Below are 19,504 nucleotides of genomic sequence, written 5' to 3' on the forward strand. Positions count from 1 at the left end.
GTACACCTCATTCTCTATTTCATCTCCTCCAACTCTATTTCAATCCCACTGAACATGCCAAACACAACTGGTTTTAACCATTAGCAGCTAAGGGGTAGATGGGAAGCTCTGTCTCAGCTGCTTCCCTGTACCACCTGCGCTGCTGAGCTTCCTTGACACTTCTCAGAGGCACGGCCACAAAAACATTGTTCTGGCCCCCTAAGTATGCTGTACTTCATCCACTTCGTTCTTCATTCTCCTTGCTACATCTTTCATTGTTTTCTCAAGCTTCCTCACTCTTTTTGTACTTCTTTTTTTCCCTTGAACTCATCTTGTTTGCCCAACAGTGCCACAGGGAAACAGGGAACACAAACAATATACACAGTTAAACATTAGTACCTGTGTCTTCCTTGTGCATCCCCAATACCATAAAAACATACACTACAAGCACTGTGTCCATACCACAGTTGTTCCATAATAAAGGGGCTAATTTTGTGAAGTTATAAATCACAATCCAAGCATTCATAAGACTCTTCTTTAGGCTTTCCACTCATTCATGACATGCACTGTAACATATCCCCACCAGCATTTCATATTTTGAGCTGCCAAGCACATCCTGCAGCATGTAATGAGTGAAAAAAGCCAATACTCCTCTGCAGGGTTGTGCAGATATAATGATGAAAGAAGAAATGTTTGCAGGGAAAAAAGAAAATTCTATTAGACAATTCTGGTATAGTAATAAAAGGAGGGAAAAAAACCCCAGACTTTGGAGTCCAATGTTCTTTTATCAGGCCCAAGAGGCTGAGCAGACACTGAGGACCAGTGCTCTTTGATGTTTTCTAATTATTAACCTTAAACCTGATTAGAAGACATGAACAATGGGATACAGCCTTGATTGACCCCAAATTACCCAAAGGAAGATGAACTTTTCTGCACAAAGCTCCAAGTTCCAAACCATCCATCCTTCCACTGACTAGTAACATTTCCATTACTATGGCACATGTCTTTTTGTGGACACCCTATTCCTCAAATATAATAAAAGATCTCATATTTCAGTGTTTCTTTTACAGAAGCTCTCCAGACACAGAAGTGAGGAAATAGTAGTTAAAATTGTGGTAGGGCTGCCACTTCCCTTGAGTATACTTTCACCAGTTAAATGATGCTGGATTCAAATTATCCAACTGATGGAGAAAAACAGCTCTAGCATTTTTTGAGGTAACTGTTAAGAAACACAGAGCATAATCTGTTGATTATAGTGGATTACCACTTCTCTTCATCCTTAATTTGATTATGGCAATCATAAAGCAGCTGTGTGATCACCTCCATCAAAGAAGAGGGAAGTGCAGAACAGCAATCTACAGCTGGAAAAGGGAGACAAATTTTTGTTTTCTAGGAGTGAAACTATTAAAAAAGTAGGAATGATTTCTGACCTTTAGCCTGCGGTCCTGGTCTCCACTGCACAGAGAATTTACAGACACTTTAAAGGTCTTCCATGCTGGATTTAAGTTATTCATCACAACCTGTGAGTGAAAAGAAAAAAGGGAACCATCAACATTTCCATCTCTCCAAATAGAATACTAACAAGAGCCACAAGTTTGAATACAGTGTGTTCAGCAGAAAGAGAAAGAGTGCAGAGCTCAGCTGGAGTTTTCAGAGAAACATTCATGGGATATGTGCCCCTGAGCCACCTGCAGTTTGCAACACTCCTGTGGAAAGGCCCTGAAAGGAGCACAGGTGGGAAACAGACCCACACACAGACCCTGCTAATGAGATTGCTCCAGCCCTGCTATGCCTCAGCAGCAGTGTAACTCATCAGGGAAAGGCTGTAGAACTGAACGGGAAGCCATGGAAGAGAGGCAGGACTGAGCAATGCCAATTTACAGGTACATGGTTCATAAACCTGCATGCCTGCCACAGCTCCACTCTGTACACCTAAATGCTACTTCTTAATACAGTGACAGTTATTACCATGGAAGCAGTAATGTCACTGGGACACAAGAAACAAGAGTAAAGCACCCACATTACAAATCTCTTTAGCACCAGCAACCTGGAAGAAGGTGGAGAAGATGCAACAGTATCAGTGGAATGATATGATACTGTCTGTAGCATGGTTTTGGCTCATACCTCTAACTCCTGACTTTCAAACACAGTATCTGCCAATTTAATTAAACTTGGATCTTTGGCTTCAGTGTCATCTTCCTTTACTGTAAAAGTGCATAAGTCAAGACCTGATACCCATTAGTTAACAATCACACTAGAGTGTAACACTAGGAACTGTTTTCAAATGTGGGTGTTTGCAACACCACTTGTGACATGGGAGGCATAAAGCATTCCTCCTGACAGCCCCTCTGTGTGCTTGGAAAGTAAATCCAACTCCATCCCTTACCTCAGTCCTGTGAACAAGTTGTTGGGTTGCATCATCGTTCACCCGAAAAATCTCCAGGAAAGGATCAGATTTGCTGAAAAAATCCTAAAATAAAATATAGGACAGGTTACTCTTAAGGCTTCTTTTTCTTTTGAGCTTTTCAGGCACAATGCACTGCTGCTTCCCGGACTGCTAATGAGAAAGGAGAACCAGCATAGTTTTAGAGAGACCTCTCAGTATCTCTCAGCAATATTTCATTCTTGTCCTTGCCCCACAGGGATTCCTGTGGCCCTGTTGTTGTTCTCAGCTTGACTATTTAATCATGGCATGCAGAACTGTAAAATGTCTTTCTCCCTTCTTACACCCAGTTCAGATTGCTGAGCTTTAGCCTCTCATACACATAGCTTGTTTCTTTCTGTCTCCATACTTGTTTGGTCTTTTGACATCAGTTTTATCATGCATTGCACTTTGAAGCATATACTGCAGTGGGGCTGAATTTCACACCATTCACCTACTCTCTCAAAACAGAAGTTAACTGGCCAACCAACAGTCAAGATGGATAGAGACGGTTAAAGAAGCAAGGCCTTTCTAGGATATGGTAACATGGCCCATGCTAAGATTACAAACAGAGGGAAAATGAAGAGAATAAATGGATATCTCTAAGTACAAGCAAATCTGTGACAGAAACTGAGGGTGATGTTTATATACTCACTGCACTGCAGAACACTTCCCCTACTCTTGCATTCAGCTAACAACCTGGAACTTTCTTACACACACCTAAATTAAGTTGTTTTCTATAGTGCTGCTGCATTTTGGCTACAGACTCTTGTTTCAACACCTCATTTATTCTGGACATGCTGGCTGTGAGGGCAGAAGAGTAGCTGGGTGTTAACCCTCCACAGCTGGAGTGGGAAGCTTCATATTTCTAACTATGCAGCGCTGAAAGAGCAGGATTTAAATGGACAAAGCCCATTTCCTGAAGTATCAAGTCCTTTCCTCATTTTCCTCTTCAGAAGAGCTACATGGTTAACTTTCAGCATATGAGTATAATTTTTCTCTATAGGCCATATTCAAACCCACAGACCTCCACGTCAGTTTGGGGAAGCAAGAAATTCTGTTTGCTCTCCAACTGTTTCTAAAATAGTGTTAGTGTAAAAACTATTGTAATATGTATGGCTCCACAAATTTCTCCTCACCAAATGTCTACCATGGTCATTTTAGATGGGTTGGATAGCCATTGGCATGGGAAGAGCTTTGGTTAAGATCTTCGCCAAAATCTGAGCACATCACTTTGCTCCAATATTTCTTCAGGGCATTTTTACAATTCCACAATGGCAAAACAAACAATAAAATCAGGGCTTTGAAAAGGAACACCTGAATTTGAATATCTGGAAAAGGAATTAAGTTCCTGGGGAACACAAGGCCTTGGGCAAGGCTCAAGCAACCTCAAGTCCTATCATATCCTGATAATGACATCAAGCTGTGTTTAGAGTGCTGATCTGCCCATGGTCTGTTGCTTTGCCTCCCAAAGAAAAGTTACTGGCATTCTCCAAAATGATGCAAAGCCCATGAACATGCCTTTGGGAAATCCTGTCATGGGGAGCACACAACAGCACAGCTGTACCTTTGCCTATTTGTTCCAATCACATGGTAAGCAGCACATTTTACATAGAAGTGTGTAGAACCAGTGCAAACCCCAACAAAGTCTGTAACTCCAGAGTTGGCCTCAAGGCCCTGATACAGATTTGGTATCTGGACTCCCCCCAGCACTTGAAACTACCAGCATATAGATGGGGTTCTGCCAGATTACCAGTGCATAGAGAGGAGAACAAGCAGAGAGTGAGGGTGCTGGTTTAATCAGTGACACCAAAATCCAGAGTACATTGGGTTAAAAAAGACTTGAACTGCCTCTTCTCACACAGAAGTATACTGACTAAAGCTGAGTAAAAGCTTAATGTTAACAGGCTTTTTATCAGACAGGAATTTGATAAGCTATTTGAAAGAAAACACCTCAAAAAGATACATCCAAAGAACGGACCCTGGAGCACAGAAGAATTTAAAAGGGAAACCAAGACTTCTTGTAAGACTCAAAATACAGTATCATTCCTAGGTGAGTATCATAAAGCTGAAACAGCAAATCAGCACAAGGGAAGGAAATTTCAATATCTGGTTTTAACTACTAGAGTAATACCACATAAAGGGAAAGATTTTAATGCTGGATGATGGCCTATAATGCAAAAACAAAGCCTAATTCCTTTCGGAATTAAGGTACAAACAAAAAATTTTTTCTATACTGAAGATGCTTCGTGATAAGTCAAAAAAGACAAGCTGAAGAAATATTTGCTTTCATAGCTATTAACTTTTTCAAAGCTTTGGTTGTTATGCTGCATCTAACAGCTTTGCATTCTCTCACAAGAATATCCTCTGAAAGGAGAATAGCAGCAATATAACATTGTGTTATTTTAATAATATTTGAATGATTAATGTAATTCATTTGCTAGTGGTATAAAGCATATGGTTCTGTCAGTATGTGGGGTGGTTACACAGTAAAAACACAAGTACATGGCTTAACCTTTAAAAATGTATATGCCTGTTTCTAAGCACCAAGTCTGACACATCTTTTTGGAGATTAATTTTCAGAGCATGACTTGTTTTAGAATTCAGTTTTGGGGATTGAGTCAAAGGTGCCTCAAAAAAGGGCTGAAATAGCTAAAAGACTATAATTTTGAAAACTCTTCAGCAGCAAGACAGGGCATTTGAGGACTATTTTCTTGTAGTAGTTTAGTACCAGGGAAGTATAAAAAAGCACTATGAGCTTGTATTTTGCAGACATTTTCTGGGAAACCTTTCCCAAACAATGATAACTGCCTCTCTCAGAACAGGAAAAGCAGTTTGCCTGCCTCAGTGCTTGTAATTTATTATAGCTATCATAAAAAACATAGCTGCTTGTTATGGTAATTGTGACTCAGCTATTAATGCAATAGAACCTTTCCAGAAGTTATTGTTTCACTGTGAAGTGTTCTCAGAGGATCTCTTGAAACACAGATGTGCCATCTGAGCTGACAGGGCTTCAATTAAACATGAAAATGCAGTTAGACCTTCCAAACAAGCACTGCAATAAAAAAAAGTAACCTTTATCTCTGAAAAGTCAGTTAACTAAAGGAAACCTTCATATGTGTCAATTTTCTATAATTTTCCACTGAATGGATTAGACACCCCTCAAGGAAAAATTGAGTAGGCTTTACTTGTTTTGTAGCTCCCATAAAATTCTTGCAGTTTTATGTGGAGAGCGTAAAAAAGCTACAACAAACATATCCTGCCTGTTAAATTATGTCAATAAATTTCATTAAATCTTAAGAAAAACCCGTTCACATATTTTTCCTTAGTGGAGGAAATGCATACATTTAAGGACCATAATCAGGATCCTCTTTTAAGGAGTTCTCCTTTAAAGGATAAAGGAAGAAAATTCCTGTCTAAGATCCTACTGATGGCAATGGATGGAAAGAATTTGTTTTTATCCTAAAAGCACACACATGACATCTCCCCACCCCTTCCCTTACCCACAGGTTGTAAGACATTGGGATTGTACTTGCCCTCTGCCACAGCTCCCAGTGCAGGAACCCCCTGGCTTACAAAGGTACAGCAGAGCATGAATGACCTCCAGAGGCTTCCTCTGTCTTTCAGGAGACTCCAGAGGCCATTTCCAGCCCTCAGGCTTTCTCTCTGACATTCCATCTCTACTCAGGTGTTTGCTTCTCTAATTAGGGAGAGCCATGCAAACCACCCATGCTTAGTATTTTACAAAATGGGCTTGTCTCAATTCCTCAATTTGGCATTTGGTTAGATTTTGTTTGGTTTGTTGTTGTTTTTTTTTGCCTTTATGTAACATCAGAGCACTCATTCTTTTTCAGCCATGGCTGAACTATGCAATTTATACAATTTCAAACCTTAATAACAATATTTGCTAATAGTGCCCTGCATCTACTGCTGTCAAAGTTCATTATAAGCCATACCAAATCTCTCTTACAGAAGAGGTAAGCCAGTGGTCAGCCAGGTTTAGGGCTACATCTGTAGCTGGAGGAGACTGAAGACTTCTTTCAAATGCCACAGGCTCTCAGTGACTTTCACCAGTTGAAGACAGGAGGTTTGATTCAGGTAACACACAATGAGCCACTGCTTGAGTGGCACACTGTAACATCCAGGAATTGCTATTAGATGAAGCCCACCTTGACTGCACGTGTTAAATTGCCAACAACAATATTGTTGCAATATTTCAGAGAATGATCCTCCTCAACTTATGCCTGTAAAGTGATTCAAACACTCTCTAAAGCTCTTGCCCAAACAACATTGACCCAGCTCAGAATGGCATTCTAGCAGTGTCCTTTTAATTTATACCAACAAGAGACATAAACAATCATAATATTTAGAGCAAATTACTTTACATTTGTGAAAAAGCATTGACCAAGTGAGCCTTATGTTGTACATGTCCTTTCCTTTTCTCTGGATGTGACAGTATGTGGAACAGGAAGAAACATGTGCACAAGTTTGGAAATCACCTCTAAAGATGTCTAAAGAGAGGTTGCTAAATCTACGTTTTGACACGTAAATAAATCATGGATTTCAAAAATGCTAAGACTCCAGCAAGCCTGAAAGAAGAAGGTAATTCATCTTTCAGAGGAGTAGCAAATTCAGGTCTTGATCATTCATGGCTGGTAATGATCCTGACCTCAGTAAAGTTATTTACATGTGTGTTCTAAATCAATTCCACTACTATTAATTTTCTGAGTACTTTCTGCTTGCCTGAGATTTTCTGGTACTTTAAGCCAAAAAGATTTTTCATGAGTTACAACCTGATGTTGAAAATCTGATGTAAGTAGTCTCACTGATTTGATTTTAAGCTACTCACATGTCAAATGTTTACACACTTGGAGCATCACAATCCTAAACTTTTGTATAGTGTTACCATATGCTTCTAACTAGAAGCACCTTCATATATAAGGGACTACATACCTCAAATGATTGTATGTCTGCTATCATAGTCTCAAACAGAGAGTGTATCTTGCAAGCAGTCACCTGGATTTCTTGGGCTGTGGGTTGCTTGAGATGCTTATTATAAATAAATTGCTAAACAATAAAAGAAATTTTCAGAAAGAGGTATTCCTTATAATCATGAGTAGCATTTGGGACAATGGAGAGTTTTCTTATTAAAGGGAGGAAAAGTTTTTAACAAATATGCAAGAATCTATTTCTCATATTTAAGCTACAATTTGGTGAACAAAATGTCTGTAATGACTGAGCTGATAGGAAGTTTTCTAACTTTATTTTAAGACACTTCAATGATATCATCTTAGACTACTTACAGGAAGTTCACTTCTCTAAGCGCTTCTGATCTGTGGCATTTTACGTAATTAAATTGTCTTGGTTGTAGTGTAATTAACTTGTCTTGGTTTTAATTAGATTCCCGTGAGTTTGTTGGGGTTTTTTTAATTACTTTGCAACTTAGGAAAGCCTCATTGTGAACATTCATCTGAAAACCCTGATGTGTTTAATAACATAAGGCAAAAAATACCTGTCAGGGCAAATCTCATCAAATTATATTTGCAGGCATTCTTCTATCTTTCAGTCAGGGTAATATCGAGCCGCTTACCTTGTCATCCAATTTCCGTGCACTGAATGAAAGCTCCACGTAATCATCGTTGCCAGACAACTCCTCAGCGATCACCTGAATGGAAAGACACATTGAAGTTCTGCAGGGTGTAATACAAGGGCAGGATGATGCCAGCTTTCAGTGGGGAGCCTGCAGACCCCACTTAGGGAACTGAGGAGTGGGACAAGGTAATGTTTCTCTTTGCTGTCAGGAAGGGCTGAGAGAATTCAGGGAATCCCACACCCAGCTGATGGGTGTCACCCTGTTAAGCACATAAACCTGAACCACTTTGTGTCATGCACCTGTCAAAGGACAGACACAGAGATCCCTCTTCTCTGACCAAGGACTTCTCCTCGGACTGGACAATGGGGAATTCCACAGTCTGTGTCCAGGGGGACAAAAATGCTATATAAGACTTGTATTTTATGGGTCTGAGGCCAAATTAGTTTTATGGTGTTTTGGCATCACTTGGCAAGCTAAAAGGAAAAAGGAGGAAAGTCACCTGTCCTGAGCTGCCATGAAAGTCACATCTACAGCAGGAGAGTTCTGGCATAGTTTTTCTGCAATAGCTACATTGGCAAAACCATTTACTGTAGACTGAGTCAGAAAAAAGTATTACTAAAATAACACAGTGTCATTCTTTCAGATGGTGTAAGATATGCAGTTAATGATGCCAGTCACTGTGCTGTGCAGTGTTAAAAACCAAACCAACCCAAAATCAACCACAACAGCCTTCCTAAGACATTAAAATGCTTCAGGGGAGATAAGGTATTAACCAAACTTGGAATACTTCAATGAAAAATGTTCTTTGAAACAGACCACATCATATTTTATTTGACAGCTATAAAACCTTTTCCCTATTAGAAATATTCTCCCCAGAGATCAAATCTCCCCAAAAAACTGTTTTCTGGGTGTTTCATGTCCACAGCCACACAACTTGGCAGCCCTGTCAGGTGTCCAGCCAGGCTCTGACTGTCTTCACTGCAAGGACTGAAGGTCCTTGGGGAAACACAGGGACATCCCAACTGTCCTTCAGACCAGCCTGGCAGCAGCTCCTGATGCACCCCAAACTTCAGCCCATCAGAGGCCCAGATGGCACCACTGTGTGAACACATGGCAGGAAGGGCAGCAGCGCCAGAGGCGTGACACACAGAGGAGCTTGAGAGGCAGGAGGCCTGTGAGGCCACCCTGAAGGAGATCCCTGAGGAGGCATGAAGAGGATGCTGTTGGGAACACAGCTGGACATTCACTCTCAGAAGGAGGCACCTCTGAGGGTGTACTCCCAGAGTAAGCCTACACTGGAGCAGACATGACCCTGAAAGGACTGTGGCCCATGTCTAACCCAAGAGCAGAGCTGAGAAAAAACAAAGAGCAGGAAAAAACAAAGAGCAGGAAAAAAACAGAACAAAAAAATCACTGTTTTCTGATCCTGACCTGTGCCACCCATCACCTCACCAAAGGGACTGAGCACAACATGCAGGGAAGGCAAAGGGAGTGAAGACTATGAAGGGGGCAGCAGAGTTGTCTGAAGTTGAGAAAAGGTATCTTCCCTAAGAGGTTTTCCTTGTCTTACTTGTTTCTCGGTACCCAAATCAGTAAAAGTTTATGTTGATGGGCAATTAATCAAATTAAGTAAAACTCCGAGTTGAGACTGGTCCAGCTGTGACACCTCACAACAGAGAGCTGTGGTATTTCCCCAGGCAAAATATTCTCATGCAGCCATGTAGGGGCATTGAAGTGCCATCACACAGGCACATACACGTGTGATGTGCCACATCACCCAAGGAACTGTGAGCTTGCTAGAAATTTGGCCCATAGAGTTTGAAACATTTATCTCCCATGTAGTCTGATGGTTTAAAAGACATGGTTAGGCTGTATGTGACCAACACTGCTCTGGGTTTTGCACACCAACTTTCACAAATACCTTTAACTGAAAATAATGAACCCACTGTTATTAAGTTTGACAGACTTCCAACTGCAGAAGCTCAACAATGTTCTGTTTGCATCCCACTGCCATATTATAAAATTATGAGGATGAGACATTACACAGTCACAGGAGTAATAAAATTTCAGCAAAACATGCCATGGCAGGAATTTTCAAAATTCTATCAAAACCTCATAATTCAATATACTGCAAAAGTTAGGAAACTAATATTTGTAAATTCCATACTTGGCAGACACATGGTATGTTTTCAGGCCCAGAAATAATGATAAATAATCTGGTTTTATTTATTCTGTTGCGACAGCAAACTTTTTGCCCCATATTTTTTGTCTGGATTCAGTTTTCTCCCATTTGAGTGAAGTCAACTTGTTTTGCAGTACCACTGGCCACAAGCCAGGGTCCATATTTCATGGTTATCAACCAGTATCAGGCCAGCAGGGACAATTAACTCATTTTCTCTCATCTTCTGTTTATCACAGTGATTTAATTTTTGCCAGAACACTCCATTAATAAGCCGTATGATTTTAGTTGTATTAGAGCATTTGTGTTTTCACAAGACTAAACTCCTTTGTGTTCCTCACAGATCAGGAGGGAACTCCAGAACATGACAGTGATGGACGAGAATAAGAATGCCAGGTAATCTCAGCAGGCAAACCACACCAAGGTATTTAGGGAGAAAACCTCTCTCTTGGTTTTATTCAGCCAGAGGAGTGGGGAATTCCTTCCTAACCCCAGACCAAAAATGAGTTTACTGTATGCATTTAAGCAAATCCACTCCCATCCAAGCACCCAGGAAGACATCTGAGCAATCCACCTCCCTGGGCACCCTGAAAATATTTTACCACAGTCTGTTGTCTCTTCTGTGGCCGAAGGCAGAAAAAATTCCAAAGAACCAAGCCAAAAGAAACCCATCTGGCTAATTGCACATCAAGGAAAAAAAATCCTTCTCAAACCCACGAAGCAACAGAGCAGAGATCCCCAAAGCAGAGTATTTTATCACAGCCTTTGCCTCAATGCAGAGTTGCCAATGTCACAAGCATGGTCGAGTCAGTGCAGACAGGGTTGATCTCCCCAACAAGCCAGCACAGGGAAGATGAAAGGGGCAATACACTGATCTGCAGATCTCAAAGCACACATGGGGCTGTAACAATACAGTCCATAATTGCATTACAACACAGTCAAGACTAATCTCATCAAACTTCAGAGTTGCTGGGTGCGTGTGTGTACTTTCTGAGTCTGACTTTTTACTTTCCCCCCTTTTTTTATCTAAGAAACTGGAAAAAGCTCAAGGGGAAAAACATGAGGCTCCCTCGCATCAAAGCAGGTCAAAATGAATTTCTGAATGTTCAAGTCCTTCAGCTAAAAGTATTCAAATAGCACAAGTTTCTTGCCGTCATCCAAGTACCTTAAAAGTAGTACTAACATAAATATTGTGGCTTTTGTACAAATCTTGTATTATTTGTTGCCATTTCCTTACAACAAGCCTTTGTCAGAAACAGTACAAGTAATCAAATAAACAATTGAAATACATTTCTCAATCAAGGGTTGTTCTGGTGACTTAGCAGGATGCTTTTAGGGAGAATTAGTCACATTAGATATTTCTAAGTAACAGGAAAACAAGAGTGTATTTAACACTGACTTACTGTTATAGATGATTTTCCTGCTGTGTTCCCATGTTTGAGTAAGGACTTGGAGAGTTTCCTCTGAGAAACAATCTGCACAAACACCAAAACAAAGGGAAAAATATTTAGAATCTGTAGTAAATACCTGGTTTATTGTGATTTCATTTTTTCTTTTGTATCTCAATGAACAATCAGAGTTAGCACAGCAAGACCAGGATGGAGATGAAAGGTACCCCAGGAAGCCTGCAGACAGAATGCAAAGGAAGGGAAAAACAAGCAGCTGGGGTCAAGCAGAATGAGAACACAATTCACTGAGTTGAAAAGAACTGTGAAAAACACATCACAGATTTTCCTCAAGTATTGCAATGACGGTGATAGAGGACAGAAGCTTTAAAGACAATAAGAAGGAAGCTGGACTCAGCAAATCTATCAGAGACACCTCCAAAACTCATTTATTTTATAGGAAACTGAAGTCTGTTTACAAAGAGAAGGCATTTATTTTATTTCAAAATATCAGCAATTCTAAATTCAGGACAGAAGCAAGCAATCTGTCCCACAGGTTTAGGTCCAATATTGACTCCTTTGCTTACCAGGCACCAGACCTCCCATAGAAATCATCATTAGAAATGATTTTGTTCATTAACCAAATTATAATGTATTTCAAATAAATGTTATCAGAGTGACACTGGCAAAAGATGTTATTTGCAACATAATCAGTAACTATCATTCCCTTACAGTTTTGAAACATTCAAAACTAGACCAGTAAAACTGTAATAGCATAATTGGTAAGCACAGTGATGTCCCAGCATAATAGGTCCCTCTTCTTTGTATGCTGTATTAATTAATTTTGAAATTATTTTAATTTTTTAGCATTTTAATTTATTAATTTATTTGGGTTTTTAATTGGAAAACTTCAGAATGCAGACAGATGCAAAGGTAACTCAAAACACAGCTTAGAAATCACAACATTATTTTTACTGTGACAAAACTGTACTAGGATTGTGTTGTGCAGATACTGAGCAAAGGCTGATTGTGTCCTAGGAAATATCTTAACCCTTTGAAAGTGGCTTTTATACCAGAAATAGTCCTTTCTGCATCCAGCATTGCTTGGAGACACTTGGACAACTTCATAGGATAGACTTATCAGCAAAACTATGCCAAGTTATTAGTTGTAAAAGAAAGGCAACCATGAAGTGAGAAGAACAGTTCCAGGCCCTTCATTAGAGCCCTGGCAGCACACACATTTCAGCAATAACCACACGGGTAAGTGCTGGCCAGAGCCGGAGGAGGGTGAGTACTCCAAGGCTGCAGAGAGGCCGGGAAGGTGCTGCGACACTGCAGTGAATGGAATGTGGACTTTGGCCAAACCTCACTATGGGCAAACGTGATTGTCCTGCCCATAAACTGGCTGAACTGAACAGAAAAGCACAACCAGCACCTCAGGTTATCCTCAGCTCTGGCCTTGATGGAAGCAGCAAATGAGAGGCAAGTTTTAAAGAGGCTTTAAATACGAGACAGGAGAACCATCACATGGCTGGACAGCACATCCAGAATCACTGTGTCCAGCTCCTCATTTCCACTGCAGCTACACCTGACAGATGTGTGTCTAATTTTGAAAGAAAGCCAGAGGCAGAGGCAAACACCCTCCCCTGGAAATTTACTACTGTATTCATTATCCTTACTGTAAATATATTTTCGTAACAGCTAATCCAATTGTCTGCAGTTTAAGTCCATTATTTCTGTCTAATGAACCATGAATAAGCAAAACAATCTTTTTCTCATTGTCTTTCAGGTTATCTTTATATTTGAAGACTCTCCATAGTCCTCTTCAGTACAAAACCTGAGTGTATCATATCTTTCCTTTTTGACCAAATTTTCTAGCCTTCAAACCATTCTGTCTGTTCTCTGATGAACCTTCATTGGATTGGCCTACAGACACTCTTAAAATAATGCTCAAAATTTGGCATAATAGTCCTGGTCCTTCCTATGCAGGGAGAGCTTCTCCTTGCAAGGCTGACACACTCCAGAATTGCATTTGACTTATTTTAAGAACATGATGATACTGTTAACTAATGTTCATTTTATGACCATTTCAGATTGCCAGCTGGTTCTTACTCTGCACTTTTACATCTGGCTATTACTCAAGTGAATAATTTAACGCTTCTTTTTGGACTGCCTTCCATAAAGCAATTTGCAGTCATCTCACTCAGTTTTCCAAATTAAATTCTGGATTTCAACACTAGTGTTGATCAGTGGTGCTGACAGACAGGAATACAAGTAAGATGAGCAGTACTGCCAGGATTCAGAAGTCCTTTTTCTTGCCTAGCATCTTGGAAATGCTGTTTGCTGTGACCCCTTAAGTTAACCACACATCCCTTTCTTGCCAGCTAAACAGGTTCAAGCATATGTCATTGCACTCCTGTGAATGGTGAGCTGCAATTTAAAAAAAAACTTGTTTGAGATTCTCAGATGGCAGGTAATACAGAAATATGACAGATTATTTTTAATATATCTTTAAACTATGGGTTGAGCACCAACCAGCCAATGAATTATGTCAGCTGGGGAGCAGGGCCCATTCCCCTCCATGACCTCTCCTCCCTCCCCGAGATGCACAGCTAAATGTAAAATACATGACGCTGTTCCACTGAAAGCTGTGGTATTGATTACGAGAAACCTCTTCAAATATCTCACATAGATACAGCCATGGTATGAGCTAGAACTCGGATGGGAGGTGCAGCCAGCCTCCCCCCTAGACCATCCATGCCTTTGCAGCTCCCTTTGCAGTTCTCAGAAGGGGCACAGCCTTCCAGAGGCACCTGCAGACAGACACCTGGAGCCCGGGAGCATCCATGCAGGTGGCAGATAGGCAGCTTGCAGTTCCAGAGAAGATAATTTATTCTGACACTCTCATTAGTGGACTGTATTAATAACACTTGCTCTCTAAGCCATTAACATCACTGTGACACAGCAAGCACTTTGCATATGTAAATATGTGTATTTGGGTGCAACCATTTACCAGTTGTTAATTAAATGGCCAGCAAAATGAATCCTCCATCTGGCAACAATGTGCCATTATTGTTGCCTCAGGTTGTACTGCAATAACCATCAAGGCATCTCTTTTCCATAGCAGTAAATTGCCGTTTTTGCTCATGCACTGTGCAAACCAGGTCTCTTGGTTAGCACTCTTTCTATGGAAACCTCCATCAAATATCTATCATATTTTTTTGTTAAGATATCAGTGTAAATCTTCTGAACATTCTCATAAAAAGCATTTCCTGGTCTGACTGTCAGACAGCAAGTCCTAAACAATGGTAACTCAAGGGCTAGGGAGCATTAGTCTGAGTTCAGAGTTACAGAGGTGGCTGAACTGGCAAGATGTCTCACTAGAAGGCAATTGACTACAGGGCTTTCATATCTCATGAATCTTTGGTTTGACCCCAATTTCAAAAACTTGCTTCAGCTTCACAGAAAAAAGGGGTTTATCCAAAACTGATGTGAAGAAGTGCAGAAAGTAAATGTCTCTTCTTTCTAAAACACAAACAGTAGCGTCCAGTTCAGCCCCAGTAAATCTCATTTATATTGCTAGAACATGCATTTTCACAAACATTTCATCAGAAACATGACCAACTGTGTTAGGTTGAGCCGGCAAAATGCCAACAGGCCAACACAGACAGAAAGGGTCCCATCCTCCCCAACCAAGGGAAGTGGAGGGAGGGGAAAAACCCTCAAAACCCGAAGTAGCAAGCTTCTTATATTATACAAAACAATTAAAAACATAGTACAATATAATACATGTATCTATAAATGTGAGAAAAAACAAACTAACAACAATAATTACCGAATCACCCAACTCAATAATACAGATTCCAAACACCCAAACCCCACAAAACCTCCCAAAAACTCTTCCAGAGGAAACTCCCAGCAAGAGAGGAGAAAAATTAACAGGACAATGTTCCCCTCCCTGGATAACACAGCAGGGATGGCAGCAAGGCCTGATCTCGGCAGAGACAGTGTGTCCTCATGGGGCTGAGGCAAAGACCAAAAGAGACAGAAGCTTCACCTCCATCTCTTTTTATACTTCTTGATGACGTCAGATGATATGAAATACCTCTTTGGTTGCTTAAGTCAGGTGATGCTTGTCCCTTCTAATCTATGTCACATCCCTGGGCCTGCTGAATTGAGGCCTAGCTGAGGTCTGGCTGACACTAAAGCCAAAATTACCACACCAGCCAGTGAGCAAATGGATGTAGAAACCTGTCCTGTCTGAAGCTGGAACAGAGTAAATTTTCTTCTTAGTAGCTGGTACAGGACTGTGTTTGGGATTTAGTATGAGAATAAAGCTGATAACACACTGATGTTTTGGTTGTTGCTAAGTACTGCTTACCCGAAATCAAGAGCTTTTCCATTTCCCATGCTTGGCCAGTGAGGAGGCGCATAAAACCCAGGAGGAAGGCTGGCCAGGACAGCTGCCCTGAACTTGCCAAGGTGATATTTCATAGCACAGAACACCCTCTGTTCAGTAGAAAAGCTGGGAAGTGTTGGCTGAGAGCTGTCAGTCCCTCGTAAGGGATGGGCTGGGAATCACCCAGCAAATGGTGGGCCATTGTATTATGCACCACTTGTTTCTCTTGGGTTTTATTGCACTCTCTCTTCTTTTCATTACAGCTATTATTATCATCTCAATAATCATATTTCAATTTTTTAATTATTAAACCATTCTTATCTCAACCCACGATGTTTGCCTGTTTATTTTTGTTTATCTTTACTTCCTGAGTCTCTTCCCCACTGGGGCAGGGGCAGGGCAAGGTGTGTGTGAGTGGTGCTTGCAGGTGCTGAGCTAGGGCTAAACCACAGCAGCCCTTCTGGTGCTCAGGGTGGGGCTTTTACAAGGGCAAAACTTCAAGAGATTTCAGGGCTGAGACTAAGAGAAGTGAAGTTCATTTGCAGCTACAGACACATACAAACTACTACCCAGTTCTGGTCTAGGAGTGCCACATGTCCAAAAAACATATCATACTGAATATATTTTCAGGATGTGGAAATAGGAACAGAATGTTAAAGTTGCTATTCTGAGAAGAAGGACGTGCACATAAAGTTATCCCTACTTGTAAACTATGCAATCATCTCAACAGAGCATCCTCTTGACTAGTTTTCCAGTCTGCAGTGCTAAGGGCTGTCAGTTCTGTGGTAAGATGGGGATGGGAAATTCCCTTGAAGATGGTCTTAATTTGCCTGATTACGGACAAGCCCCATAAAGGTTAAGGACAGATCTGGGGAGATACTCAACACTGCTGTAATGAAATCTGGATTCACACCACCATTTGGTCCTATTTCCAATTTAAAATATATAAAAGATGCTTTGCTGTTTTAAAAAATTATTTTAAAAGTATGACCAGATGCAGGACTAGGGGAAAGCACCAAGGTACTGACACCAGCTGTGTACCATGCACTGCTCAGCAGTCACTCAGAGACAAGGACTCTGACGGTTTGCTCTCTCCTATGCCTGAGTCGTGACTAATCAGTGCTGTGCCAGATGAGCTGTAAAATGTAATGATCCATTTTACCTGCCTTGTTTAGGAAACTTCTAAAATATATTTCTCTATGTGGTCCTTTCTTAACCAAATGTAGGGATAACTTTAAGTAATATCATACAGAATTATCAATGTTCATAAATCAAGCTAACAAGATTTAAACACAACTTTTTAACCAAGTTATTTCAACAGCATTTACTCAGCTTTAAAGGTGCCAAAGGCCAAGTGTCTCAAATTCTATATTCAGACTGGCCTCTTCTGCACATGGGACTTTCTTACAGGAACCCCAAATTTGGTTATTTAGACAGCCTGGTTAAGCACAATTTTCCCTCCACAGTGCACAACTTGAAAAAGTCTTTGTATCCTTGCCAGCAGAGATAGCCAGACAAATAGCTCTGATTTCCAAGCACCTCTGTGTTCATTCATGGAATCATAGAATCATAGAATCGATTGGGTTGGAAAAGACCTCTGAGATCATCCAGTCCAACCCTTGGTCCAACTCCAGTCCGTTTACCAGATCATGGCACTCAGTGCCACATCCAAACTCAGTTTAAAAACCTCCAGGGATGGGGAATCCACCACCTCTCTGGGCAGCCCATTCCAATGCCTGGATTATTCTCTCTGGAATTTTTTTCTGATCTCCAACTTAAATTTCCCGTGGCAGAGCTTGAGCCCGTGCCCCCTTGTCCTATTGCTGAGTGCCTGGGAGAAGAGACCAACCCCCACCTTGCTAGAACTTCCCTTCAGGGAGTTATAGACAGTGACTACTTCTCCCATATGTGTTATTGCTCTTACAGGGACTTGCACAGTTGCTTAATTTTCTTCCAGCCAACCTATCTCTCTTCAGGACTGCAAAGAGCACCCTAGTCCCATTTTAGTAGCATTTTCCCCTTGATCCAAATGCCTTTTATGCAGACTGAATCTTCATGATGAAATGCATTCAAGTGTCTGGAGAAGGAAACTCCCAGCAAACACCATCCCCTAGACCCATGGTGATATCTCAAGGAAAAGAAAGTAGTGATCATGCTCTTTCAAAACCAAATGTCTCTGTCGAATCTTTCACTAGTGCTTAAGTTGTGGTTTAACCCCAGCCAGCAGCTAAGCCCCACACAGTCACTTGTTTGCTCCACCCCAACGACATGGGGGAGAGAATCAGAAGATTAACAGTGAGAAAAACTCCTGGGTTTAAACAAAGACAGTTTCATAGGCAAAGCAGTCAGTTCACTTGCCTCCAGAAAAGCAGGGCTCCATCACACCTGGCAGTTATTGGGGAAGACAAAGCACCATCACTCTGAATCTCCCCCCTTCCTTTTTCTTCCACCAGTTTTACATGCTGAGCACAACACCCCATGTGTGATATGGAATATCCCTTTGCTTAATGGGCTCAGCTGTCTCAGTTGTGTCTCCTTACAACTTCTCGTGCACCCCAAGCCCACTCTCTGGTGGGATGGGATGAGAAGCAGGAAACACCTTGACTCTATGTAAATGCTGCTCAGCAATAAAAAAAGCATCCCAGCACTGTCAACACCCTTAGCACAAATTCACAGCAGAGCCCCCTTCAAGCTGCTATTGAAAAAAATAAACTCTATCAGAACCAAAACCAGCACACCTTCCAAAAATCTGCAAATTCTTCACTAGACACCTAAGTGCCTTCCTGCAGATGTCGATCTCTAATCAGCTCTGTGGCTTGATACATTTTCTAACTCAACAAGCATTACTTTTTCCTCCTGCCCTAGGCCCAATTTCAATTTGTATCTTCCCAACCAATGACCAGACAAATGACTAGAAATTTAATATTTGTCAAATGAATCTTGAGGCTTTGTAAATTAAAATATTAGCGTACTCTTACTATAATCTATTCAAGTCACATACTGCAAGCTTCTAAACACCCACAAATAAAATGTCAGACCCTAATGACATTTGACCTGTGTAGGTAAATAATAAAAGACTAATTCAAGCATAGGCAGCAGAACTGAAGTAGCTCTGGCCCACAGTGCAAAAACTCTCTCTCATTCTTCACACATTCATCTTTAGCCTGTTTTTTTGCCAAAGCAAGATTTGTACAACTCTGATATGCCTATGTTTGCCTTGCTCTCTGCCCCCCAGCTGCTTCTGAACCCACCAGGTATTTTTCTTGGATGGTGGCAGACAGTCACATGTGCGTCCAGCACATTTGAGCAAGAGGAGAGACCAGATAGTAGGCAATGCCAGTGACCTTACTTCACTCTCATGGAAAATAGTCTGGGGGAATGAGTCACAGATACCAAGAAATTCCTTCAAGAGAACCAGTTCAGATGTACATGACCGCAGTGAAGGACGTTTCATTCTGTCTAACTGCTCACAGAATTCTTGTTTCTTGGTAGAGCCAATTTTTGTGCTATAATCATCCTCTGGGTACATACGAGTCTTTCTGTACCA

General features: G+C 41.0%; 1 protein-coding gene across 2 annotated transcripts in view; it reads right to left on the reverse strand.

Annotated features, from left to right (window-relative positions):
* The window catches only part of CPNE4 (copine 4), a 215,669-nt gene that overhangs the window by 82,633 nt on the left and 113,532 nt on the right, over positions 1-19,504 (reverse strand). For both annotated transcript variants that reach the window (XM_071561211.1, XM_071561212.1), the window contains 4 exons: positions 11,577-11,648; positions 7,992-8,066; positions 2,366-2,449; positions 1,410-1,499 (listed from right to left, as the gene is read on the reverse strand). In XM_071561211.1, coding sequence (XP_071417312.1) covers positions 1,410-1,499; positions 2,366-2,449; positions 7,992-8,066; positions 11,577-11,648 — 321 coding nt within the window. The remainder of the gene's footprint in view (positions 1-1,409; positions 1,500-2,365; positions 2,450-7,991; positions 8,067-11,576; positions 11,649-19,504) is intronic.

This window comes from Pithys albifrons, chromosome 7 (genome assembly GCF_047495875.1).
Source record: "Pithys albifrons albifrons isolate INPA30051 chromosome 7, PitAlb_v1, whole genome shotgun sequence".
In the NCBI taxonomy this organism is placed as follows: domain Eukaryota; kingdom Metazoa; phylum Chordata; class Aves; order Passeriformes; family Thamnophilidae; genus Pithys; species Pithys albifrons.